This window comes from Myripristis murdjan, chromosome 2 (genome assembly GCF_902150065.1).
Source record: "Myripristis murdjan chromosome 2, fMyrMur1.1, whole genome shotgun sequence".
Classification (NCBI taxonomy): Eukaryota; Metazoa; Chordata; class Actinopteri; order Holocentriformes; family Holocentridae; genus Myripristis; species Myripristis murdjan.
The window spans coordinates 3,944,676-3,971,988 of NC_043981.1; the positions used below are offsets into that span (position 1 = coordinate 3,944,676).

Consider the following 27,313-nt stretch of genomic DNA (forward strand, 5'->3'; position numbering starts at 1 on the left):
TATAGCCTGTACTGCGTTAACAGTCTAAAATTTAAATTTCCATCTTCTACTTGGAATCAAAGCATTCAATGGAAAATGAAGTACTAATGATTGATAGCCAGGCAGCCAGTAACATTGTTTTCAATGGAACTGGCAAAAGTCAAAGGTGAAAATGCCCCAAAATTTATTTGTCTTCAGGTCTGGCTTTGAGATTAAAAAAAAAAAAGAAAAATGGCTGCTTTAGCTTAATCAAGGTCTCGTCATGCCATGTTTTATGCATTGAAATCATATAAGAAATCCTTGTATGATTTCTGTGGTTTATATGATGAGATTTGTTTGAGCTATAAGTGTGGCTGCGTGACATTATTATTCTCCCAACTGAGATTTGAACCAAAAAGCCTCCCTGTCACAGGCCTGCATCTCCTACCCCGAGGCTACCACCACCCCCAATTTTATTTTAAGGTAAGTCAATTAAAAATTCTTAATAAGCATGATATCCTAGATAAAAGTGAAAGGTCTACCTTCGTGTAATCAACCTAAATTCGTGTACTTTCATTCCACTTCAGCTCGTGGTGGATAATGTACACCTCTGGTTTCTACTATACTGTCAAGTGTATATCAGTGCAACTTGTGTACTATCAATAATGAGAAAACACAGTCAAGTCAATTAAGATTGCATTTATTCTAAAGGGAAAATATATAATTCAATAAATATTGAGGGAACAACAATGGTAGGAACATATGAAAGGAACGACATTCAATAAAGGTTGAGGATGATAATGCACATGGAGGAAACACAACAGATTATAAAATGAGGATCTAACATCAGGCGGAAAATAGTGGGACTGCTGATGTGGAAAATTTGAAATCACTGATATTTGAAGAAGCATGCTGGGTATTCAAGTAAAACTTTAGCCTTTAAGATTACATTAAAAAGTGCATCCATACCTTTGATATTTTAACAGCTCCTTGCTCTGCTGTCAGAGGAAAACCACAAGTCTTGAGAAAGTAGATGCTGTTTTTTTTTGCAATAATTAAGAAATGAGTAATTTTCTCATTGAAGTCCATGTACTTTTTAAAATTATGCAATGTTCTGAATGAGTCTCTAAGGCATGGGGGTCGTGAAACTTGCTCAACAAACAGCTGTGCCGTATTTCAGCTCGCGTAAGAAGAAAAACAACGTTGCGGTGACGTGGACTTTCCCGACAGCAGTGATAAAGCTCTTCAGGGAAAATGCAGTGCAGGAGGTCAGATGTTTTCAGAGCTTAACAATAATGAATTTGGTTCACTAGTGAAAATGTCTGCCAACTTACTGGAAGCGCTCCCTTTTCTTCATTTTTTTTCAGCTGATCTCAGTCAACTGAAGCTTTTTAGTTCAGGGGTTTAAAGTTTTTGGGTTTTTTTTAAGATGTTTGAAAGACAACAGAGACGTTTCTTTGACAACAGAGCAATCATGACAAATATGTGTTTATCTATGACCAATTTTAGACCTTAAGGCCAACTTGCATAACTGCAGGAGTAGTTTGTTTGCCAATTTAATGAATCGTTGATTGATCAAATGAGATTTTCCATAGCCAGGAGGCAACCTCCCTTCTTATGGAACCCAAGTAACACAAAGGGGAGTCGCCAAACCTGCCAGCATGAACAGATTAAAAATATCCTGTTGATCACTGGTCCTTTCAGCAGCTGTAGCCTCTGAGGTGAAATGAATGGGCACACAATGGTTTTTGATGATCTGATGAGTGGAACAGTCCAGGTCAAAGGATCAAACTCTGTTTTTTTTTGGCTGGAACCCATTGCAAGGTTGCGAAAATAAAACAATGACGCAGCTACACCAATGATTTCACATTATACTGACGACATCGGAGACAGGGGCAATAACGTGACAAACAGTCACCTCGCAGCGGACTAAGAGGTTCTTATTTTGAGCGCATCCACATACAAATTCACGATCACAGGAGCAAGGGTGAGAAGGAATCGGTCCAAAACCACAGTGGCAAGTTGTGGGAGCCTTTGATGCGGCGCAAACAATGGCCGCCGTTGTCGCTCGGGCAGAGTCACGGACAGCGAACGCCCCATCGCCGGCTCTGGCTCCCGTTCAAACGATCACATGTTCCCAAGCCCTTCCTGTACAAAATGAGCCGCTCCTGGTGACATCACTCTTCCTGCTCGTTTCCCGTCGGCGTGGAAAGCCTCGATCACGTCCTCCTCATCCTCTCGGAGGAAGCGTGTCACTTCCAGGAGCCGGGAGTGCTGCCCGTTGAAAGATAGCTTCCTCTTCTGGTGGGGTGGGGGGGCCGGAGGGATTGGGAAGCTACTACACATTAAGAGTCCGTTTTCTATCGGTGCAGTGTATTCCAGTAACATGTACATGAATTGAAGCATACAAAACCCCATCTCAGGACAAACAAGGGGTTGTTAATGTGCAGGAGAGGACACCGATTGTTCCTTTATGTCCTGCCTTCACTGCGCTAAGTCCTCCTCACCCCCAGTCTAAAGACCTCCTTAGTCCCAATCTGAGCAGTCACATGACCGAGCAACTTTTGGCTTTGTCCTTCCGCAGGTCCGAGGCCACGGTTGCCAGGTCGGGCCGGCCGGGCATGTGCGAAATCCTCTTGGTGGACCGGGCGGCCTTGTTGCGCTTGACGTTCTTGCTGTTTTTGTTGACGCAAGCCAGCGTGGCCACGTGAAAAATGTCCCTGACGCTGTTCTCCGACTGCTGAGCCGAGCACTCGATGTAGGGCGCCGAGATCTGCTTGGCCATGCTGGAGCCCTGCAACGCAAAGGGGGCAAAACACGGTCACCACCGAGGAAGAAACGCCACATACACTACTCACAAAAAGTTAGGGATATTTGGCTTTCGGGTGAAATTTCAGGATGAACCTAAAATGCATTCTAACCTTTACAGGTGAACTTAATGTGACCTTCTGTAAACTTTTGAATGCACATGTCCAACTGTTCAGTGTTTCAGTACTTTTTGCATAAATTGCTGTTCTCTAACAAGGAGTTTAACGGCAAAATTCACATCAGGTGTTTGATGCTCCAGCTCATCGAGGTCGTATCATTAGGGAACGGCTGCTGGAGACTGGGGTACCTCAGATGGAGTGGCCTGCACTTTCTCAGACCTGAATCCCATAGAAAACCTATGGGATCAGCTGAGTTGCCGTGTAGAGGCTCGGAGCTCTGTACCCCAGAACCTCAATGTCCTGAGGGCCGCCCTTCAAGAAGAGTGGGATGCCATGCCTCAGCAGACAATAAGTCGACTTGTGAACAGCATGAGACGTCGCTGTCAAGCTGTAATTGATGCTCAAGGGCACATGACAAGTTATTGACACTGACATTTTTTGTTGTGGTATATCCACCACTGTTGTTGGCTTTTGTTTGTTTAAATGCCCTACTTTCATGATATAATATCACTGTAGCGTGAACTTTTTACATTTTCCATAAATTTCACCCAAAAGCCAAATATCCCTAACTTTTTGTGAGTAGTGTATTTTAAAGCTGACAAGATGGGAAATCATTTTGTAGTTACTCTCGCTAACCACAACTGAATGATTTCCCCTTTTAGGCATGCATGAGGCTTTTTCAAATGCACTACATCAGAGAGGCTGTTCTAATGATTGAGGTCGTATTCAGCTCGACCAAAAACACTTGTAACCATCATACCTGGTCGTAGGAGACTGGCGTCTGTCTGTGGTTGGACAGCTCCACCAATGTGCTCAGGTCGGTGCGCAGGTCTGACTTACAGCCAACCAACAGCATCTTGGTGTTGGGACAAAACTCCTGGATCTCCCCTTTCCACTGCAAAGAAGAGCACAACCTCTTAATCACTGATGATTCAAAAGGACAGAGAGATGACAATTTAGCTCAACTTCCGCCATAACCCACAAAAAATAAGGGACAAGTAAGACCTAAAGTGTTCAACACACACACACACACACACACACACACACACCCTCATTACTCTCAGTACTGGATAAATTCCACTTGAACCTGATCAGGCTCAGTCCCAAAGACATTTTAACACTAAGTTAATCTTTTGCGCAGCGATAAGCGCGTTAACATGCGCACGTAGTGGTTAATACTTACACTGGCTAAGACTATTACAATTAAGGTCATACTCGAGATGAGAAGGCATATGTCCCAATGGCAAATATCCAAGTGAACAAGAATAATCCAAATTTTCTTAATATGACATGAGGCATAAGAGGCATGAGGCAAAGAAACTGCAGAACAGTCAGTGGTATACCGACTGAAAACACATGTGTGTCTTTAATTACATCAGAATATTAAATGCACATTTAATGTGTGTGGTCCACCGGCATCACAAGAGCCTGAAATGAGATCCGACAGGCAGCAATTACAGCCCTCTCCCCCGCCCTCTGAGCACAAAGGTTAAAGCTGCCACTTCCTTGAGCCCCTCACATGGGCCGTCACACTTTGAACCCTGGAAAGGAACTACATGTAATCCCTGTGTTTCCTCCCTGACAACAATACACGGTCTGTGATCGATGGTATTTCACTTTGGACTTAATCTGAGGGTAATGTGCCTCTGGGCTGGCTGGCTGGCTGGCTGGCTGGCTGGTCGGCTGGCTGGCTGGCTGGCTGGTCAGGGGATCAGATTTACTGACATTCAAGGAGGAATTTGTTTTGTTTAAGTCCTTAAGAAACCCATTTTGCTGTCTCTCTATCTTGCTCCGCGCCAACAGTCTCTTCTGTGCACACACCGTAATTCTAGCCCGCTGCTAATTCTCATCGTCTAGACCGCTGATTGAAGCGTGTCCTATTGCCGAAACAGAGCATTTTGTACATGCAGCTTTATCAGAGAGGACTTTTCTAGAGGCTTTGTGGTTTCATCATGTCTGGCACAATGGTGGTTGTCTGCAGGAAAACCGGTTTTGCACAAATATTGCCTAAATAACAAGCAGGCTAGAAATCAACAGTGACATTGTGCTGTAAGGTGCAAGTCTAAAAATTTGGATTCTTACCTCATTTAGACCAGACTTACCAACCCGTCCTCTAACCTTAACCATTAATCTGACATGTGTGTGTCGTGTGCACGTCTAAATCAGGGAGGCCTTCAAATTGGGTTGCAGCAATGGACGCCCAGCTTGTGCATTTTGTATTTGCCGGATAACAAAACCTCTACCATGAGGTTGGCGCAGCTACACACACCTGAACGGTCTTTTATCTCTTATTACTTCTATTCATTTTATTCTTTACATGCACCACCAGGCGGCTGCACATGTAGTTTTGCTGCAGCACAATGACAATAAACATGTTGAACTTGAACTTAAGGCTCTCTTCTATGAGATATGTTAGTTATTGTGCAGCTCAAACATGTCAACAACAGGACAGTGATAGATACACAGCTAACATGCTGGCATAAATCTGATTGGGTGTATCAGTGGTGGAGTATCTCATTCCCTGTTAAAACCAACACAGAAAATTAGACACGTCTGCTCAGTTCTGCTGGTGCTGTTAAGTCGGCAACCAGCTGTTCACAGCCACTGCTGCCCTGCAAGGGCAAAGTTTGCCTCAAGCACTTTGTGTCAGATGTTTCTGTCATAAAATTAGGTTAAAGTTAGTGTTAGGATTAGAGATGGGCAATTATTTTTTCTGACAGAAAGTGCTGGAGGCAAGCTTCGCCCTGCCCAATAGCTGAAGACTGCCAACATGGCCGCCAGAGGGAGTGTTGCGTCACCTTGAAACCGCCTCAGAAAACTGATGCTGCCTATTTGAGCTGTTTCTCAGCGACGCCCTAAAACACATTCACATGAGGGAAATGGCCATTACAACCACAGCATTCTGCTGTGAACCACCAAGCGGCCTCATGGGAGCCGTTGGCGGTTGAGTGCCTTGCTCAGGCGGTAACACCTCATGAGTAACTCTGGAGGGAGGGGAGCGCGCTGTTCCTTCATTTTCCCAGCTGCTCCGGGGATTCAAACCGGCAATCTCCTGATCACACCCCAGCTTAGTCTGACTTTACATCACAAGGCTTGAACGTCCCCACCCAGGATGCAAAAAAAATCTCAACCAAAGACTCGTACCTCTGATCCAGTGAGAAACAACACAGCCCCTCAGCAGTTCAAAGGGAAGTAAAGTGAACAGGCTGCAGGGGCCTTTAAGACAAAGCCTGCAGACCTTTACTGAGCTTATCAAAGGCTTGATGATTTCTTCTCAGCTGAGCAAGATGGATTAACGCCAGGCTGAGGGGGGACAAAAACACCTGCATGAATCCATTAAAAGCAACACACCTTTTTCAGGACACTGTCGAGGGTTTCGGGGCGGCTGATGTCGAAACAGATGAGGACAGCGTCAGAATCCGGGTAGGAGAGAGGCCTCACGTTGTCATAATATGGAGACCCTAAAAAGAGAAGAAGGTCTTTTGTCAGAAACATGATGGCAACCGCTTCTGTGTGAAAGACACTTAAAGTTATGATTCTGACTGAGTAAATCAATCAGTCATCAATCAAATTTATTTATATGGCACCTTTCAAACGAATGCATGATATTCAAAATGCTTTACATCTTGACTGACAAATAAGCATAAAATAAGAAGTGAAAGGACTAGGAGACCGATGCACACTCATAAAATATGCTTAATTAAAAAATAAAAGAATCAAGAATTTAAAAAAAAAAAATCATCATCATCATCATCATAAAAATAATCAGACAAGAGAGTGAATAAAAAGATTTAAAACAATAAAAACACAGCAATAATAAAAAAAAACCCCAAGAATAAGATACTGAATAAAATATAAAAACAATATAAAAACAATAAAATAAAATGTAGAATATAATATACAGAAACATATGGAAGACTAAAAGGGACAGAATGAAATAAATAAATACATCTTTAAATAAATACTTAAAAGTGTCATTAATTAATTAAAATGGGAATTAAATAAATAAATGTGTCATTAAATAAATAAATATGTCATTAAATAAATAAATGTGTCATTAAATAAATAAATGTGTCATTAAATGTGTCATTAATTCATTAAAATACCAGTTCATTTAATGTAAAAACATATATATAATTATTTCATTATTTATTTAATTATTTCATGGACCGGTGTTGCAGTGCTTCATGAATTAATTTTATCTGTCAAAGTCACCCATCAAAGTCAGTGGGCGGATCCTAACACCTGATTGGTTACCCAGCACAGCAAGCCAAGACAGATCGACTTCAGATAATCGATTGATGCAGAGCAAGTAAACATATTCTAGAGTGAAAGTTTTTAACTGTTTTGCTTAACCCAGACGCTCAGGTTGCATAACCTACAGCCGAGAGACTTTACTAAACATCAGGTAAAGCATGCTGCAAGAACTGAGGCACTCTGCTTTGATGTGGACACACTACGCCAGCACGGGATTTTACCTGCGTCTACACCGGCATCACCAGGGAGAGGAGGGAGCGCAAGCGGTGCAAACGTAAACAAATGAGGGGGAAGAGAGCCGGGATCCACGCTAGGCTAGAGGCTACAGGCTACAGGCTAAAGGCTACAGGCTACAGGCTAAAGGCTACAGGCTAAAGGCTATAGGCTAACTCCTCCAGACCAGCAGAACCGTGGCTCTTGCTCTCTAATGTTCGCTCCCTCGACAACAAGCTGGACGAGCTACGCTTGCTAAGAGACACCCGCAGGAGAGAGACTGCTGTGTGCTTGCTTTTGCGGAGACATGGCTCCATGGAAACATCCCATCCCTGCAGGAGTAGAGCACTGAACATTGCCAGAGACCCCTTTCCCCCGCTCCACTAATACTTTGAGCTGCTTCCATCAGGCAAACGGTGAAAAGCAAAACCGCTAGAATGAGCAACAGCTTCCTCCAGAAAGCTGTTAGACTTTTAAACTGCTGACTTTACCGTCAGTCGGGGATCCTAAGTGAAAAACTCTATCTCATTTTGTGTGCACTACTACTGTATGTGTAGCTTAATGACAATAAAGCTTGATTTGATTTGATTTGATTTGATATTCTGACACACTTGGTGGCGCAACCTTTACTCGGTTCAAGCAAATGGGGGATTTGCAGGAGCAAATGTTACTGCGGTGCGCGATGCGTGCTAGATAGGTGCAGCCACAAAATGTCGAGAAGTTGCCCAGAACTACTCAGAGAAGCAGTAACTTTAACTGGAGAGGCTCTCAGCAAAACTCCTCCGGCTCCGGCAGACTTCCAGGCTTCAGACCTAAGCAATCGATTGGGCTAGATTCACGTTAGTCCCGCCCACTGACTTTGATGGGTGACTTTGACAGATAAAATTAATTCATGAAGCACTGCAACACCGGTCCATGAAATAATTAAATAAATAATGAAATAATTATATATATGTTTTTACATTAAATGAACTGGTATTTTAATGAATTAATGACACATTTAATGGCACATTTATTTATTTAATGACACATTTATTTATTTAATGACACATTTATTTATTTAATTCCCATTTTAATTAATTAATGACACTTTTAAGTATTTATTTAAAGATGTATTTATTTATTTCATTCTGTCCCTTTTAGTCCTCCATAGAAACAATCAGTAAAATAACAATAAAACAAATACAGATAAAAATAATAAATAGAGTACCTATAAAACTATAAAATTATAAAAGGTGTGTGTGGGAATGACTTTCTGCCTATGCAGGATATTCAGATTCAGTTTGGCCAATGTTGGTCTTTGAAGTTGTTATGCAAGAATGTGGACACCCACTCTTTGTGACCCCACTTCCAGGCCGCCCATATAAATAAGTGTAGAAATCACTTCAACCGCTGCTCCCCTGGGCATCTCTCCACGGTGAAAACAGCTTGATTCATTCCCACACACATCAAAAAGGACAGGCGGCAAAGTGAAGAGAAGAAAATTTTCCAGATTCAATTCATTCTTGAATCTGGGACTATTTTGAGAACATCTCAAAAGGGGCATAATTCATAGAGCCGTCATACCTCAGCACCTGCAGCCGAACTCACAAGGAAATAGGAAATCGATGTGACAAAGATTTGATCTTGTCAAAGCTCCTTTAGCGTGGAAAAAGGCACTTTGGCCAGGAGTTTTGCTTAAAAACCAAAATATCCATTTGCAGGTTTTTGCAGCTGAGATTGACTTTTTGAATTGAGAGTCAAGTCAAATAGTCAAATAATCAAATGCATGTAAATATATCAGATTAAAAGCGACTAAAGCCCACAGAAAAAGTCAAATCTTCATGTCTGTTAATGAGCCTGAGTGAAGAATCCCACGTTGTTGCTTCTACCCATGAAGCTGAATGGTTATTTCCATATGAATGCAGCTCAAGACTAAATTACCCAGAACCCATAGCAACCAACCAAGCACACCACAACGTCACTGGCAAAATATGCTGACTATGACAAGATTCCTTGTTTGAGAAATTCTCCCCGGGGAGTCGGGAAACTTCGACTGAGCGCCGAGCAAAGAAATGCCTCCCACCCTCTAATTGAAACCATGTGCGAGGGAGACGCCCCTCTCTCTGCCAGTGGAACGGCTTTGGAGTTTTTGGAGAAAAAGAGTGCGGGCTCCAGATGAGTCAAGGTCACGTGGCCAGCCTGAGTTGACCACACACACTCCGCTGCCAAGAATGTTGGGAATTTTGTTTTTTGGGTAACTGAAGGAACCCCAGGGAGGTTTGTTCCGAACTCTGGTCCAAGGAGAAGCCAGGACGCCACTGTCACGTGCACACACACACACACACACACACACACACACTCTCTCTCTCTGCGGGATCTAGTGTTCCTAATCTAAACAGTCTGGGTGGAGGACGACACTGTTTATCAAGAGTACCCTGGAAGAGGTTCTGGCCATTAAAACAACCCACCCTTCCTTCCAGACTGGGATCACGTTCAACGAGGCACAACTCTGGCTCAAGTCTCCGATGGAAATCGTAAAACTTCCATCACATATTCCACTGTATGACCACACAAAACACAGAAAAACACAACCATCCACTCTACAGCTCATCTGTGTGCATCTATGACCCCACTTTGGATCTTTTGGAAGACATCACCGGAACAAAGAGGCCTGAATCATCTACATAGAAAAGGAAACACAAATCTAATGTGGATGTCAGCTTCAATAATTTATTTCCCTTATTTTTTTTTTCTTACAATTGCCTCAAAACCAAGTTTCAAGGGTGTTTTTCCTCCCTCGTTCTTTGGAGCTGGTAACTGGAAAAATAAGAGCCTGTGACCCAATGGGAAGGCTGTGCAATTGCTTGACGTTTCACAATGAAATGACTGCAATTATCAACCACATGCAAAGAAACGGATACGGCTAGGTTTCCTTTGCACTGGATGTGAGGTCTCGCTGTCTGCGCGCAAGCTGTCGACGTGCCGCCTGACCCTCCACAGGGACGGATTCCTGTGCGTTTGTTGTTCTTGGAATCAAAATCGATCAAGGAGAGTCGGGAGTCCTCCAAGCACAAATGTCCCGAACGGGGGCGGATCTAGACAAATATTCATGGGGTAGCAAGAGGGTGGCACGGAGATTTTAAGGGGTGGCAGAAATATATATGCTAATTTAATACCAAACGATCCCATATATCAATATTTGCTTGGAAAACCCCCAAATGAGGATATTTTAACTCAAAAACATTCCATTATTGTGGTACATGAGTAAAGCATTGAATAGAAAACCAAAAGGTGGCATTAGAAATATATATTTTGATTTATTTATTTATTCATTTATCAACCCCTTAAATAGTAGGAGTGTCATCTTTTGCTGAATTTACTTGCACTCGGACATTTGAGTCTCGTAACAGCGAGTTTCCGAACAGCCACAATTAAAAAATAAATAAATAAACTGTCTGAAATTGGGGTGGCAAGGCATTTTTCTAGGGGGGCAGCTGCCACCCCCTGCCACCCCCTAGAACCGCCTATGGTCCCGAAACATTTCAAACTGCCAACATGAGCCTGAGCAGCCTCAGAGGCCTGCATGCGGGATGTCAAAGTGTGTGTTTGGTGGTGGGAATGCTTTTCAGAGGACGTTTAATTGGCTGCATTGTCCATCTCGTTGGACGTTTATAGCTGTGTCGCTGTAAGTGCATTAGGCCGGTGGTATGTGGTCTGTGTCTGGGACCTCAGCCCGCTACGATATCGTCTTCCTGCCGACCGGAAAGATAAGAGGAAATCCCAGGGACACCACACGCACACACACACACACACACACACACACACACACACAGACCTGCTGACTGTCATTTAATTAGCTCCTGTCATTGTTCGCCCACAGGGTCCCTGAACCTACGAGCAAGGGAAACACACACACTCTGCTCTCTCACACACACACACGCACGCAACTCCGTGTAATATGACATGATACGCTATGATACGCGACGACCCAATACAATACCGTACTTCCCCTTGTGACCCTCAAGTAAAATTCCTTTCCATAATGAAGCCAAGTGTTTCCATGACATCAAGACTCCTTTCCTTCCTGGTTGTTAAAGCTCTCCTGAAGCGAGATCAGTGATGTTTCCACAACAGATGGACTCAAAACTCTCATTTAATCTAATGATCATGTCAAGCAAGTTGTATAATACATTCTGCTACACTGACCCACTTGAAAATCGCCCTGATATCCCCTGACTTCCTTGATTTGCCGTCAATACACAATTTCCTAATATTCCTTGAACTCCACGATCTACATCCTGCATAGAGTGCTAAACTATGGAGACTGAAATATACTTTTCTCTCTCTCTCTCTCTCTCTCTCTCTCTCTCTCTCTCCCTGTTTCTCTCCCACACACACACACACAATCCTGAGGAACCAGCTGCAGCTGACAGGCTGGAGGTATGGCAACAGGTCTGCCTGCCTGCTGATTTACAGCATGGTTAACATAGCTGAGCTGAACTGGGCTGGTGGTGTGTGCACGTGTGTGTGTGTGTGTGTGTGTGTGTGTCCAGATTTCAGGGACACCTGGTGAGATGACAAACCACAACAGGCGCGTCCTGCCAACCCCTCCAACACCATCAACCTCAAACGCGACGCCTCTCACCAAACAGAAACAGACTGCAGCCTCAACCCAAAGATCCAATATGTTGTAGCAGCTGCACTTATGACTGTCAATCATTTCATTGCTTTTTCTTTTTCTTTTTTTTTTTTTTTGGAGGTTGCAACAGCATTTCTGTCTCTTATTGCTTCACTCGTGATCCATAAGTGATCCTGCCAGTCCCATCGTCTCATCAGAAATTCATGCTGCACAGCTGAGCTTTGTTGAAATCTGAAGCACTTTATTTGAAATTTCAGTGGAGATCTCAAGGTTTCCAAGGATACCAGGCATGTCCTAAATGATGCACCAGACACGCAGATCTTTTCTATTTGATGTGATGCTGCAGCCATAAAACAACGGCATCTTGGCTTAGAATATCCACTAAATATAAGAGGCTTCTTAAGGGCAAATTTAAGGGAAAAAAAAATCACAATTAAAAGGTGGCTACTCCACAAAAATGGATGTTTGTTTTCTTCAACATGTGGATCTCATCAGGACCTCAAACAGGTGAACGGCAGGTCAGACGGTAACAAATCTGTCAAAAGAAGACCAGCAGGATGTAGAGGGACGGCGAGCGAAGTGAGGCGTTTAGTGTCACGCCGGACACATTTGAATGTCACATGTAAACGTAAACCAGCGTAATTATATCCACACCCAACGGATATAAGGTACATGTTGACACCAGGTGGAGAGGCGGCCTGCGAGTGGATCATAAAACACGATACACAACTTTTAGCTCGCAGGAAGACGCTTAATCTGGTCTAGGATTCCACTTCTTAGACAGTGGAACTCCACAGTCAAGGCTCTCATCAGCCGGCAAATTCCACCCTGACTCAATTTCCCTTTGGCCTAACGAGGTAAAGCTTTACTGAAACACGCCACTTCTCCTTTGCTGTGGTGAGGATCCGGGCCCGGTGTGTACAATGGGGGTCTTTGTAGAGGAGGAAGTAGCAACCTTTAGTCTCAGGAATGTCAGATATGCGGCTCCAATTCGCTGAGCCCAGAAATGTGATCCAACGCAACAAAGGCTGCTGACAGTGGAATGGAGGGGGGGCAGTGTGTGTGTGTGTGTGTGTTTGCAGGGCATGGGAGCTTTCTGAATGCATGAAAAAGCCCCGTAGCTAAGCTGGTCAGCATCAGAGTGAACGCAGCACATGCAAACAGGCATGCAAGTGTCTGCCCATGTAATCTGGCCTGCATTTACACTTGGCTCTCAAAAGGTGGGTTCACGGACCTCCAGGAGTCCTTGAGGGAATTGCACCGGGTCCCCGGCAAATTAAAAAAAAAAAAAGTTCAATTTCCCTTTAATGTGATTCATTACATTATCAGCAATTGCAAATGAAGCTATTCCTGAGGTACATCGTTCAATACACTGGGACGAAATACGCCTGAATGGGTTTCACTGTATCTATTAGTGAGTCCTTGACATTTAAATGTCTAAAAATCTCTGCACAGTAACCTTGAGGTTTTCCAAGTTAAGAGAATGGAATGACTGGAAAGTGGAAGAGTGTGGAAAGATTTCATCAAAATGTAACTCTGTTACACCCTTTATTAGACAGAATCTGCTGGGCAGGGTTGCATGCATGATCCAAGAGGAGTACATTTAGATTTATTTACGTTTAACAGCCACTATTTTCCCGATACTTCCATGTTATTTACATCTTAGTTAGTTATCGGAGCTTTCAGAAAAACCTGAGGTTCCTAGTTGTTATTAGGAGTTAGATGTTGAACACTACCTTCAGTAAATATCCATAAGATGTAAATATGGCATCCAGAACTTGTAATGTGGCAACAAACTCAACTGGTGGGGATGAGATGCTGTTCTTAGGTGAAGCTTCACTTTTTGAACTGATGAAATGGACAATAAACAGCTTTAGTTGCTTGATATTGCTTCGTAAAGGTATGCATGCACTCCATGTTTTCTGTCAGCTGATTCTAAAGGGACTTTTCACCAACCCTCGGTAATTTTCCTTGATGTTTCTTTTAAGAGTTTTGTTGCTAAGGACAATTTGTGCCAATCAATTTTCACAAATTAGCCTCACTTAAGATAATCGATCAAAATCTCAGGATGAAAATGCAAGTATATTTCCATTGAGATGCATTTGAAATGGAGGTTTCTGAAGATGTAAAGTGGATTTTGGTCTATCAGGGTCTCTGTGCCGGCTTCTCTGCAGTATCTTTCTGTTTGACTCTCCAGCCTGACAACCTGTGCAGGGCAGTTAGACAGGCAGACAGACAGATAGCATAAACCATTTCCTCTGGCGGTGAGAGAAGTGTGAAGCATCAAAGGCCGAGCCTCGGCCCCAGCAGACCCCACCCCGAGGCCAGGAAATAAACCAGAGAAAGGAGGAGGGGGGAGACAAATGGAAGGCAATAGAACCACCAGGCATTTACCTTAATGACCTGAATTACTCCCATCACCCTCCCTTTTACACACACACACACACAAACACACACACACACACACACACACACACACAGAGACGGCTGCTCATTAGGCCACATACAGATCACCGCAGAACAAAGACAAACCCACCACAGTGTGTGTAGGTGTGTATGGGAGGGAGATGAGGGAGGGAGGGGGATGGGGATGGGGATGGAGTTTAGTGTGTGTGTGTGTCCTTGTCCCAGCCCCCTCAATCCCAACCTAAAACACACACCACCCCCCGACACACCTCTGGAGATAAGGGATCGATTGCAGTAGCATGGCTGATGGGTGTCAGTACAAAGGGACCAGTCAAGCCAAAAGCTGTATCAATCAGTCACTGGGTGTGGTTGTATGTGTGTGTGTGTGTGTGTGTGTGTGTGTGTGTGTGTGTGTGTGTGTGTGGGGTGGTGGGGGGTTGCTGATCTAATAGGAAGCACGTCCCCCCCTCGCTGTTTTATGAAGCACGGGGAAAAAAGAGAAATGCCTGTAGGTGCCTGGCCGCCAGCAGAGCGCAATAAAATGAAATTCCTCCTGTGCCTGGCTCTCGTCTCTTCGCCTTGCACTTTTCCGCAGAACACCAGGATTCCACAAGGACGCACGCTCAAAGTCGCACTCCATATTTGCTGTGCATTTCATATGAAGATCGCTCACTGTTTGCTGTTTGCTTTCATTTGGGATGGAGAAATAAAAGCCAAAAGGCTGTGGTTGTATGTGTAAAATGAGATCTGGATGCTGTTTTGCTACTAGTGATTGTTTATCAAAAATCTCTTGGGTCGATATTTTATCAAAGCACCAATAGTCATCCCAACAATATCACTGCAATATTATTGTGCACTTTAGAAAACACACAGCAGGCACCAGTTTCTCTTCCCTTTTGGTGATCAAGAAAACTGACTCAAACATTGCTCAAGACAACGAAGGAATTAGCGGGCAAAGACCCACAACAGCTGGCTGCTGGCCTGCTCCCTCCCATCTCTCACTCACACACACACATTACATACTCACACACGACATACGCCTCACTCACGCCTAACTGCTGTGCTTTTTCACTGCCTGGACATTGATGAATGGGTAAGTGGGTTTGTTGACACACACACACACACACACACACACACACACACACAGCAGCTGATTTGGGCCGTGAACACAAAGTCCCTTGTTACAGTAGGAGTCCAAGTGATTAGAGTTTGAGAGACTGTATATGTGCTACAGTTTCAGAAAAAAACTCAACAGGCATAAATTCAGTCTTCTGCAGTTGTCTCCACATGTAGTCCTTCTACTGCTGCATGGATCTATGTGTCTGCCTGCATATCACTGACATCTCCTTTCCTATTTCTAGTATAGCGAATACGATACTATCACTGCTGGCTTTATTAGAAGAATTCACCAATTAAACCCCCTATTATGATGCACGCCTTATCATTTCTGCATAATCCACATTAGACTCCTGCTGCTTCTCTTGAAATGTTTCCACATGCACAAAACTGTGGGTGAACATACTTTGCATGCTTTGGTCACAGATTAATTGCATTTTTCAAAAACACAGTCCTGCTCCTGTCGCAAGCAAAGCACTTCCAGGGCATTACCTATGCATTATGCTCAATGAATTCACTTAATCCATGAGGGCTGAGGATGTAAGTTTGGCTCAGTAAAGTAGTGATGATAATCTAGATTCAGGCTGTGACAGGAGACTTCACATTGAAATGTGTCAGAGGGGTCGCTGGGGAGGGTCTGGGCGAGTGACCAACAAGTCTGGACACTTCACCAGAGCAGATGAAATCTGATTAGCTCGGCTCTGTGCTCTCAAAACAACTTTGCGCTCATTTGGCGACAAACAGTGGAAAAAGATCTCGGGGCAGATAGATGAGTTAACCGCGATGATTACCTGAGGTGTCCCACAGGCTGAGCTCAATCCGCTGTGTGTCGATTTCAAAACTGGCTGTGTAGTTTTCAAACACGGTGGGGACGTAGCTCTGCGGGGAACAGAGGAGAAGGGGAAATGAGACGCAAGCCCAGTGTTAGAAAAAAAAAAAACAAGATGGAAAATGGACAAAGTGAAACATAAGTTCACTAGGGCTTTAGTAATCAGGCTGTAGACACACTACAACTACAAGCACCACCACTACTAAATCACTACAACTGCTGCTACTACTAGTACTACAAATATTACTACTCCTCTTCCAAGAAACATCTCATATTCTCAGGCTACTTTATTGTATATACTTAGCCCTTATTGTCTTTAGTGTATATATTTCGCATATTTAGTCTCTATTATATATACTTTTAATTTTATTTTTTTATTTTTATTGATGATGCTGCTGTAACGTGTGAATTTCCCAGTCTGGGATCAATAAAGTATACCTATCTATCTATCTATGTATCTATCTATTGCTATTCTACTACAACATTGTACTATTAGATCACACTTAAGTCTAGATAAGAGCAAAGCTGCATTTATGATTGTCTATACAATTAATTAATATTTCACTGTGTAATTACTGCTGCTACTACTACTAATAATACCAAAGCCTACTACTATTAATGCTACTTGCCTACGACGACTATCATCATCATCATCATCATCATCATCATCATGTGGTGGCTCACCTCTGGGAAACAGTCCTTGGCAAACACGTGAAGCAGCGCCGTCTTCCCACACTGGCTGTCCCCTACCACCACTATCTTACACTTAATACTCTGACTGGGATCCATGCCGGATTTCAGAGATAATTTTTGGCAAGATCGTCTCTCCTTCATTGATTTTCGTTGGGATTAAAGGGAAAAAAATAAAAGACAGACGAGTCCAAAAGAGTTCAAAGAGCTTGTAGAGGAAGGGCGACAGATGCGGTCACAGTTCGTCTCCCACGGCGCCGCTCGGCTCCCGCACCGCTCCAGCTGGGTCTGAGACGGGAAATGCCATTTGCCGGTATTTATAACGAGCCGGGAGCCAATGGCAGAGAGTCTCCTCCTGCCCGGCCCAGGCTCGTCCCTCCTCCCGGCCCGCACACACGCTGACAGCCTGACAGCAGCCACCAGCTCTGCACTGAGCCCTGCTCCGCGAGGGCGCCCCCGCTCGGCCTGCACACACCTCTCTGCATACTGTCATATATCCTAATACACTGAAGCCTAATTAATATGACATATCACTGCATACAAGACTAAAAAATAAATTATAATTTCCCTGCAATCATAATTAAATTTAGTGAAATTGCAAATGATATTGTATTACATAGTAAGTCTAAATACTATCTTTGTGCAAATGTTAATGTATTTTATGTATAAAAATCTATATAGTAGCCTAGAATAGGTAGGCTATGCTACTATATAATTATAAGTAAAATGAAATTGGATTTTTCTGGTATTGCAAATGTAGTAGTAATATAAATACACACATACATAGCCTAATGCATTTCATTTATACAGCACCTTTTATACACAAAATGGAGGCACCTCACACAAAGTAATGACACTCACAGAGCCTTAAAATGAAAGGTTAATAAATAAATTAGGAGACAGACAGACAGACAGACAGACAGACAGACAGACAGATAGATACATGCATACATACATAGACAGATAGATGGGAATGGATGAACAGGAATAGTGAATCTGAAAGTGAAAGTATGAGGATGAGAAAGCAAAAAATAACAGCTTCCCTAAATATGTATGACAGAGAGTAGTGAAACATTGAGGTTATAACTGATGACAACAGACATAGAGTCATTTGATAAAGTGTCAGAGAAACAAAGCCTGTAGCAAAAGCAGTAAATGGTAAAAACAATAAAGAGGCTGCAGGCCCACCACTGCAACTGCTAATTAGAAGAATCAGAACTATAATTCCATTATAATAGTTATTTAGAACTTTAATAATTAGTTAAATATTTATATAATAGAATACTGACGGAAAATTAATTCTATTCAATAGTTAATACTCCCCAATACTTAACTGGTAAGCCACTCCACTTCCAGTTATAGTGTTATTACTTTTCCAGTACACCCCCAAAATTGGCAACTGCATCCTCTCTTGCAGTCAAAAACCATGATGAATCAGTTTCCTCCTCTGTAAATGATCAGAGAACCAAGCAGCGTTGGTGTCCAGTGTTATTTAGGTCCTTTTGCTGGACAAAATCCAAACAGTGGGAATGCTGCCGCCAGGAGAAGGTCACTTTTCTGCCATTTCTTATCTAAGTTAGCTCATGGTGAGCGGACAACGACCAATACTGAGGAAAATGGATCAATGGATTTGGATCAATGGATGACATCCCTTTGATAACAAAGAGTTTACACTACCTGTTACTGGGGAAACAGTCAAAGTCCTGTCATACTTGCTATAAGATGTTCCCTGGCGACGCTCTGTGAGATAATAGAAACACACTGAACTGTCTGGACAGTAGAATGGCACATTTCAACACCTTGAATAACCAAGAGCTAAATGTGCTTTTAATTAAAGCTTCTCTTACAGACCTTTAGTGGGCTTGTCACGCTCCTTAGGTCAGCCAGAGTCAGTATTGATTTCAGGGTCACATAATGGATCACTGGGTAGTCATTCTTTACACTTGGAAACACAGATTTCACACATTTCTTACAGGGAATGAGAGTATCCAGTGTGCTAATTAGCTGAAAGAAAAGCCTCGTGGGCAGGTATTGATTGATTCTCTCTCTATCTACCTTAGAGGGCTCACTGAAGTGGACACTAGATTTCAGGATAAGAATCCTTATGAATATGTAGATATGCATTTGGCTTGGGACTCTGTCTGGAAAACGATTGACCTTAAAATGATAGCATAATGTAGCTTCAACCCCACTTTGAAAATATCCTAGCATACAAAATAAAGCATCTGCTACATCCCAAACATGCTTCCAGTGAGCCCAACACCAGACAGCACTCAATTCCAGTGAGCTATATGAGACACCTGTGGCAGCTTCCAATGAGGAGTCTGTTATTACTGTATATGTGGATGATACGTCTACTTATTGTGACAACATTTTATACAGAAAGCACATTTGGGGGGCAGCAGTTGGGCATTAATTACATTCATATTTTCATTTTTACTTTCATTCTGCTCCTGTGCAGGGATTTCACATGTGTGTTAACCCTCAACCTCTGATTTTCTCCTAAAAATGCCCCTAATAAACAGGCTTTGCCATATTTTGTATTCTGTACCAATTCTGTGTCTGCTGGTTGCAGCTTCATTGAAGCTACATCATACTTATATTGAGTGAAATATTCAGAGTCAAGATGCCATTGTTGTATGGCTGCAGCATCACATCAAACGGAAAATATCTACATGTTTTTTGCATCATTTTACATCATTGCATCATTCCCCTGTAATTCAGTTGGACATATTTGGCATATTTGGAAACCTTTCTATATTCATTAGAATTTATAATAATGCTTTGTGGGTTTAAACAAAATGTGGCAACACACTTGTGATAAATCCAACCATGGGCGAAGCAGAGTTGAAGTAGGTAAGTACCTTGCTCAAAAGCACCTCAGCGGTAAGGAAAACAGAACCTGCCTAGTTCAGTCTCCATGCCCAGACCGTCCTGTCTTGTCTGGGATGCCAACAGGCAACCTTCTGGCCATGAGGCCTCTTCTCTAACCTCCAGGCTGCTGCCTCAATCAGCGAAGCTGCAAATATTGTCGAAACAGAAAAACAGTAGTTTACTGCATCGGTTGTGTGCTCTGCGACAGAATGATGAGATTCTCAGTGTTGCTGGCAGGGATTCTCTGTGAGGAGGCTCCTCCCTGCAGGCTGTGGTGGGAGTCCCGTCTGTTGCGTGGGAGCTGTACCTCCAGGACCCAACACTGCCAGGAGAGAGGGGGCAGGAGGGTTTTACACCCTATATGGCCATCTCCATACCATAGCCATTTGACCTCGTTCAGATTCTGGCTGATGCCAAGGATTTTCTGCCAGCCTGGGATGCCAGATTTTAGCCACGGTATTTGTGTCACCCAGTTCAGGAGCATTCTGTCACCTATTTTGGTTAATTTATTTTTGGGACTTTTCCATACTGATGTTTGTAATCTCACCTGCATATTTTTTTCTCTTGTTCCCTCTGTATCTCCCAACTTTATGTGCCCAAATAAAATGACCATTTTTATATTTTTATGTAAAATATATATGCCTGAGGAGGAAGGATGACAAGATACCCTAGACAGAATGGTGGAAGTGTTTCACCCACGATAAAGCTACACAAGCCAGGGTGTTTACATGTGCTGCATCCCACTGTAGTCTACAGACTGTTTTATTCACACTGCCTGTATGTGCTGCACTCTGCTGCAGCCTGCAGCTTCGGAAATCTCACTTGGGCGCAGCCACACATTTGGACCGAGACAAGACTGCGCAGATTGGCAGACGATGATGTGCGGTAACACCTAAAGGCTAAGCCAAAATTAATTCTTAAGAGCCCATGAACATGAACATGAACACTGATTGATTGCTGTCTATGAACAAATACATTCTGTTTCAAAAGTAGATATAAATTTTGTACTTTATTTTATTATTTATTTTTCCTCTTTCTAGGCACACTTATCAGTTATCGTTGAAGTATTTTGCGACTAAATGATCATTTGTTTTTCATTATTATTGTTAGTATTAGTGTCAGCATTATTAATACAAATTATTAACCTGGAAACAACCAGGATAGTTGCCAAATTGTATAGCTGTCAACCTCCTAATGATAGACAATTAGATAACAGATACTAGATGTATTTTTTTGTTTTTGGAAAAATGAAAAATTTCATGAACAATTCTTGAAGCCTTCATAGTGAAGAGAACAATGCAGAGGCATCTTTTTTGTATGTAAAAGAATGTGCTTGCAATTATTTGATGCAATAATCTTGTTTGTAAAACAAAGCCAGCTAAACAGCAGCTCATTTGAATGACAATTTGTTTTTATCATCCTAGAAGACCTAGTATGAGTAGTTGTAGTGGTATCTTTAGTTTTCTAGCCTCTACAACCTCATACAACCTTTGAATAATACCAGACATACCAAAACCTAAACTAAATCTAGAAAAAAAAAAAAAAAATTTAAACCTAACTTACACCAAACCCACATTGCAAATGAAAGAAACCAAAAAAAGAAAGAAAGAAAGAAAATTAAAAAGAAATAAAAGGAAGAAATGAAGATCAAGACAAATAAAAGTTTGGGTAAAAGTGAGCAAATTTTAAAATAGATTAACATCTTAAACCAACTTTAAAAATTCCTAATTCAATATATAAAACAGGATGTATTTCTATGAGAAATTTACATTCAGTATTTTGATAAAAAAAAATTTAAAAAAAAATCCCAATATCCTTGGCAGGGATTTTTAAATTAGAAAAAAAAAAAAGATTGATTGATTATTTTACATTATTTTATTTTATTTTTTGTTATTTTTAATTTTTTATATTTTTGTTGTATTTTTTAAATGAGCCAAACTTCTCAACAGTTTCCTCTTAATGATCCGTTCTGACTCGCTCTCACACACACACTCCCATGTTGACCACCCCCACCCCCCAGGCGTGTGACACCCCCCTGCACCCTCTGGGCCGGCTGGTGGAGGCCCTGGTGGCGGTCTACAGGATGACCTACGTGGGCATCGGGGCCAACCGGCGGCTGCTGCCCCAGGCCGTCATCGAGATCAAGTCCTACCTCAACCGCATCTTCCAGATCGTCAGGTAGGAAACCACCTGGAGGTTTTCACCTGCAGCTCGGAAAATAAAGCATAACCGTCTCCTGCTGCCTCTAATGCTCAGCTTGTCTTGTTGTCACGGTAACAGAGGTGTTCATTCACTTCTATGTTTGGCATGGAGCTCATAGTTAGTGCTGCTGTTGGACTGTACTGCAGTTTACTGACAGCTGTTTCCATTATTCTGTCCAACCTCATGTACATTAAATAGGCGAGGACAAAAAATTAGAAACACCTCAGTATAATGTAGTCCAGTAGCAGACCTCTGCAAACTACAACCTCAATAATAAACACAGAATTAAAGTGACACATTCTCCACAATGTCAACACAACTGAACATTATAAACTTTCTTTAAAGGTAGAATTTAAGGCAGAGCTGCTGAGCTGAACTGCAGCAGACGGGACAGCTGGAGCTGATACAGTGACTCTGAAGTGTGTATATTTATTGATCAAATTCTGATGTGCACACATCAGAAGAAATAGAACCTCTTCTCTTCTCAGAATTATGATAGAAAAGTCAGAATTCTGACTTTTTTCTGAGACAAATCTCAGAACTCAGTTTATTTATGTGTTTATTGATGTATTTACTGTTGGGTCGGCCCAAATCCTCTTCCTTATAATTGCACTTCATGTGTGATTCTTGAAATAATGTCCTCCTTCCTTCTCTGAGCAAAATTTAACTGGCAGAACTTATAAAATATGAAATAACACCATCTAGCCAAAAAAGTACAGTAAAGAGACTTATTGAGTAAAAAGCAGCGATCAGGGAGCCTCAGCTGAGGGAGAGACAATTGATTTTACTGATGGGGTCAAATTTAGTCGTGTTTTTGGAGTGTGGGAGGAAACCGGAGTGCCCGGAGGAAACCCACGCAGACACGGGGAGAACCACGAAAACTCCACACAGAGAGGGCGGGGCCGCGAGCCCAAGCCCCGCCCCCTCGCTGTGAGGCCGCAGTGTTTCACCAGCAGCCACCGTGCCGCCCGAGGTGCACTCTTAAAAAGGACGTGGGGCTTTTCAGGACGTCCCGGCTCCCAGGCCGGGACGTGTGGAGCACTGGAAAATAAACTGCCAACGTCCTTTTTAAGAGCGCACATTCATCTTGAAAAAAAAAAATCTAATCTGCCAATCATGATGAGACCTTTTGGGGTGTGTGTGTGTGTGTGTGTGTGTGTGTGTGTGTGGTGTTAGAGTGTGTAGGGTTTAAGGGGCGTGGAGATTGAAAGGAGTGAAGGGTACGGTTGTGCTGGTGTGTGTGTGTGTGTGTGTGTGTGTGTGTGTGTGTGTGTGTGTGTGTGGTGTTCATGAGTGTGTAGGGTTTAAGGGGTGTGGAGATTGAGAGGAGTGAAGGGTTGTGGTGGTGGTGTGTGTGTGTGTGTGTGTGTGTGTGTGTGTTAAAATGGGAAAGGATGCTGAAGGTGAAGTTGGTTGGGATCCTTTCCTCAGTTTAGGACAAAAGGTCTCATCAGGAGGAGATTTTGTTTTCAAGATGAATGAAAAAAATAAAAAAATCAGGATGGGCCCGAGAAGTCCTCCTTCTACTCTGCTTTCTTCTTCTCCTCTCTTCTGCGGGCCTTCTCCTGCTGCTCTGCTCGCCATTCTTCCTCTCTCCTCTGTCTCTCCTCTTCCTTCCTCAGCAGCTTCTTCCTCTTCCACTGCTGCCGCTCAGCCACCTCCGGGCAGCCGTCCACTGCAGGAGAAAAGGGACAGGTGGACAGGTGGACAGGTGGACAGGTGGACAGGTGAGTGTGGAGTGTGACGGAGCTGCAGCGGCTCTGAAGGAGGCCACGCTGCCGTCACTCCTCCTGCTGAGTGAGCGACCTGACTTACCTTCACAGCTGCAGCAGACGCCGTGCTCCTTCTGCAGAGACCTGGAGATCTTCTTCAGGTTTCCTTCTTTCTCCTGCTTGAAGGTCCAGGCCTGGAGCTTCGCCCTGATGCCGAGCTTCAGCTCCTCCTCTGCTGCCGTGGATGCTGCCTCTTCCTCCTTTTCCCGGGCCTCTCTCTCTCTTTTCTCTCTCTCTCTTTTCTCTCTCTCTCTGGCCTTCTCCAGCTGCTGAGCTCTCCATTCCTCCTCTCTCTTCTGTCTCTCCTCCTCCTTTCTCAGCAGCTTCTTCCTCTTCCACTGCTGCCGCTCAGCGCACTTGACCCCTTCTGTAAAAAACACAACATTATTTTAAGTTGACGGTGCAAAAAGGTGCTCAAACAATATTGCATGAATGTCCCGGAGCTGTTTAAGTTATATTAAATTATAAATAATTTAAAAAAAGAAATAAATGTTAAATTTAAATTAATTGGAGACTGACTATATTATTGTTAATGGTTTCACACACCACTTTGAAAAAATACAACAATGTGTCTGTGAAGCTCCACATCCCTGAGGGGGATACAACTCCTAACCTGACTCACCTTCACAGCTGCAGCAGCTGTACTCCTCCCACAGAGTCCTGGAGATCCTCTTCAGGTTGCGGTCTTTCTGCTTCCTGAAGTTCCAGGCCTGGAGCTTCTCCCAGAAGCCGAGCTTCAGCTCCACTTCTGCCTCTGGGACTCCTGCTGCCTCTTCCTCCTCCTCCTCCTTTTCTTGGGCCTCTCTCTCATGGGCCTCTCTCTCTCTTTTCTCTCTCTTGCAGGCCTCTCTCTCTCTTTTCTCTCTCTCATAGGCCTCTCTTGCACAGGCCTCTCTCTCTCTGGCCGCCTCCTCCTCCCTCCTCTGTCTCTCTTTTCGGAGCTCTTCCTCCCTCCTCTTCCTCTCCTGGGCCTTTTTAAATTCTGGAGAAGGCTCCAGCATCCACTCCCTCCTTTTCTTCAGGTTGGCCCTGAACAGCTGCCTTTGGCGGCTGAATCTGTCCTGGGGGTCAACAATGACGAAGGTCGGTTTGGGAGCTTCATCACCTTCCTTCTTGCTGTCCTCCTCAGTGTCTTTTGTGGCCTCCCTCTCTTGGTGTTTCTTCTCTGGAGAGGCGAAGGAGCTTTGGAGCTCCTCAGGAGTTTGGTGTGGCTCCTCAGCTCTGCTGGAGCTGAAGGTTAAAGGTCAAGAGTCATGCATCAACAGCAGTCCAAACATCACAAACTACAGCAACAACATAATTAGAGCAAAAGAACAAATATAATGTAGCACCATACATGTCAGACATGATGCAGCAGTTTGTTAGTGGCTCAGTCTGATTGGACAAGAGGCGCTCAGTGAGTGCTGATATACAGAATAACAGCACGCTGCTGTTTTACTGTTATTATCACTAAATGAGTAAATCATAATCTGTCGTGTCTTATTTCTGTTATTTGATGGAAGCTGTTTGTGGAAGTGTTGTATAAAAGCAGCATCACAGGAGAGCGAGCGCTGTCACTCTGAACATCAAACCTGTCAAACCAAATCTAACCGTCTGAAACCTGGATCAACGTCACGTTTCCTGTGTTTAAATTGAATGAACCCTTTGCAACCTGAGCAAACTGGCTTGATTTCTTCCAAAAAATGGAAACAAAAGCAGAGAGCAGCTGAGCAACATGTGACCCGAGAGAGAGAGTCAGAAAGTCCCTTAGAAAGTTGTGTAGACAGCAGGGAAAATGTCCATACCTGGTGTGAATGTGGGTGATGGGAGCCTGGTGGAGGCTCTGTGGAGCCGGACGGAGCTGTGAGGAGCCCGTCCTCCTCTGGTTGTTGACCTGCTTCAGTGACATGCTTACTGTAGGCGATCACTTTGGAAATGAAAGTCCAGACACACGCGCAGGTCCAGGTGTCTGCTGTGTGTCGCCGACGTCACAGAGGAGCTTTGTGACGGCGTTCCGATGCCCCTCTGTGACGGGAATTCTGGAATTCTGGACCGAGTCAGAATCGAACCTTCTGAGGCCTCAAAGGAGGAAACTTTTCAAAAATATTTTAATGGAATAATATATATATAACATATATATGTCATATGTATGCAATGCTGCTTTCACAGCTTTAAAATATTTTTTTTAATATCAGTGGGTCTAAGCCTCCAAATTTTAATGGCTGTCTTGAATTTTAGATTGAAATATTTCTTGCAAATTTCCAATTTCCAAATTTCTTCCAAATTTTCCCCTTGATGTACAGAAACATATGTTGTTGTTGTTTTTTTTTATGTTTTTTGTTTGTTTGTTTGTTTGTTTTTTAAATCACAAAAGAACAAATGTACTCTTCCATTTGGCAGTCTGTTTGTGTTCTCTCTCATCTCTCTGGCCTTAAATAAAGGTTGAAGGAATTGAAATGTGTATTGTCAGTATTTAGGCTTGATCTGCTCCAACTTCACCTTCCATCCTGCTGGACTGACACATTTTAGCAGATAATGTGGAAAATCATAACTTCACAGTTACAGGTTATATAGTTTTTATAGAATTTTGCATATGTTTGGATGCTTATGTTTGCAGTTTATTTATGCATATACACTCAGTGACCACTGTATGAGGTCGACCTGCACAATCTAATCTAATCTAATCCAGCCGTTGTGCCATAAAGTCTCCTCTCCTGCTGCCTTTAATGCTCACCTTGTCTTGTTGTCACAGTAACAGAGTTGTTCATTCACTTCTATGTTTGGCATTGAGCTCATAGTTAGTACTGCTGTTGGCCTGTACTGCATTTTACTGACAGCTGTTTCCACTATTCTGTCCCCCCTCATGTATATTAAATAGGCGAGGACAAAAAATTAGAAACACCTCGCAGTATAATGTAGTCCAGTAGCAGACTTCTGCAAACTACAACCTCAATAATAAACACAGAATTAAAGTGACACATTCTCCACAATGTCAACACAAACTGAACATTATAAACTTTGTTTAAAGGTAGAATTTAAGGCAGAGCTGCTGAGCTGAACTGCAGCAGACGGGACAGGTGGAGCTGATACAGTGACTCTGAGTGTGTATATTTATTGATCAAATTCTGATGTGCACACATCAGAAGAAAAAGAACCTCTTCTCCTCTCAGAATTATTTTTTTTAACTTAATTTTTATCTATTTTTTCACAATAGTAACATGACATGTACATTTCCCTTCATTTACATTTTTTTCCCTTTTCACATAATCTTAACATTTATAATCAAAATCATGTATGAGTACATACATGACAAAATAAAATAATAATAAATAGAACATAGGACCAATTAAATTACACAAATTTAAGATGAAAGAAAGACAAGAAAATAAGGAAAAAGAAATAAACAATTCAATAAAATAATGATAATAATAACAATATAATAATAATAGAAACAAAAAAAACAAACAAA

The 27,313-nt window shown here is 42.8% G+C and overlaps 1 protein-coding gene across 1 annotated transcript; it reads right to left on the reverse strand.

The window, feature by feature from the left end:
• Nucleotides 1-642: 642 nt before the first annotated feature.
• On the reverse strand, nt 643-17,293 carry rnd3a (Rho family GTPase 3a). The gene is made up of 5 exons (XM_030073436.1): nt 17,012-17,293; nt 16,290-16,377; nt 6,237-6,346; nt 3,646-3,780; nt 643-2,752 (listed from the first exon to the last, which is right to left on the reverse strand). Exons 1-5 carry the CDS (start codon nt 17,159-17,161, stop codon nt 2,504-2,506), a joined length of 732 nt encoding a protein of 243 aa, XP_029929296.1. The 5' UTR covers nt 17,162-17,293; the 3' UTR covers nt 643-2,503.
• Between the last annotated feature and the right edge of the window lie 10,020 nt (nt 17,294-27,313).

Coding starts and splice junctions, on each gene's coding strand:
- rnd3a (XM_030073436.1), bottom strand. CDS start 17,161: ATGAAGGAGAGACGATCTTGCCAAAAATTATCTCTGAAATCCGGCATG. Junction 3,781..6,236: donor TCGACAGTGTCCTGAAAAAG/GTGTGTTGCTTT, acceptor TCTTCTTTGCAG/TGGAAAGGGGAGATCCAGGA. Junction 2,753..3,645: donor CGCCAGTCTCCTACGACCAG/GTATGATGGTTA, acceptor TTTGCGTTGCAG/GGCTCCAGCATGGCCAAGCA.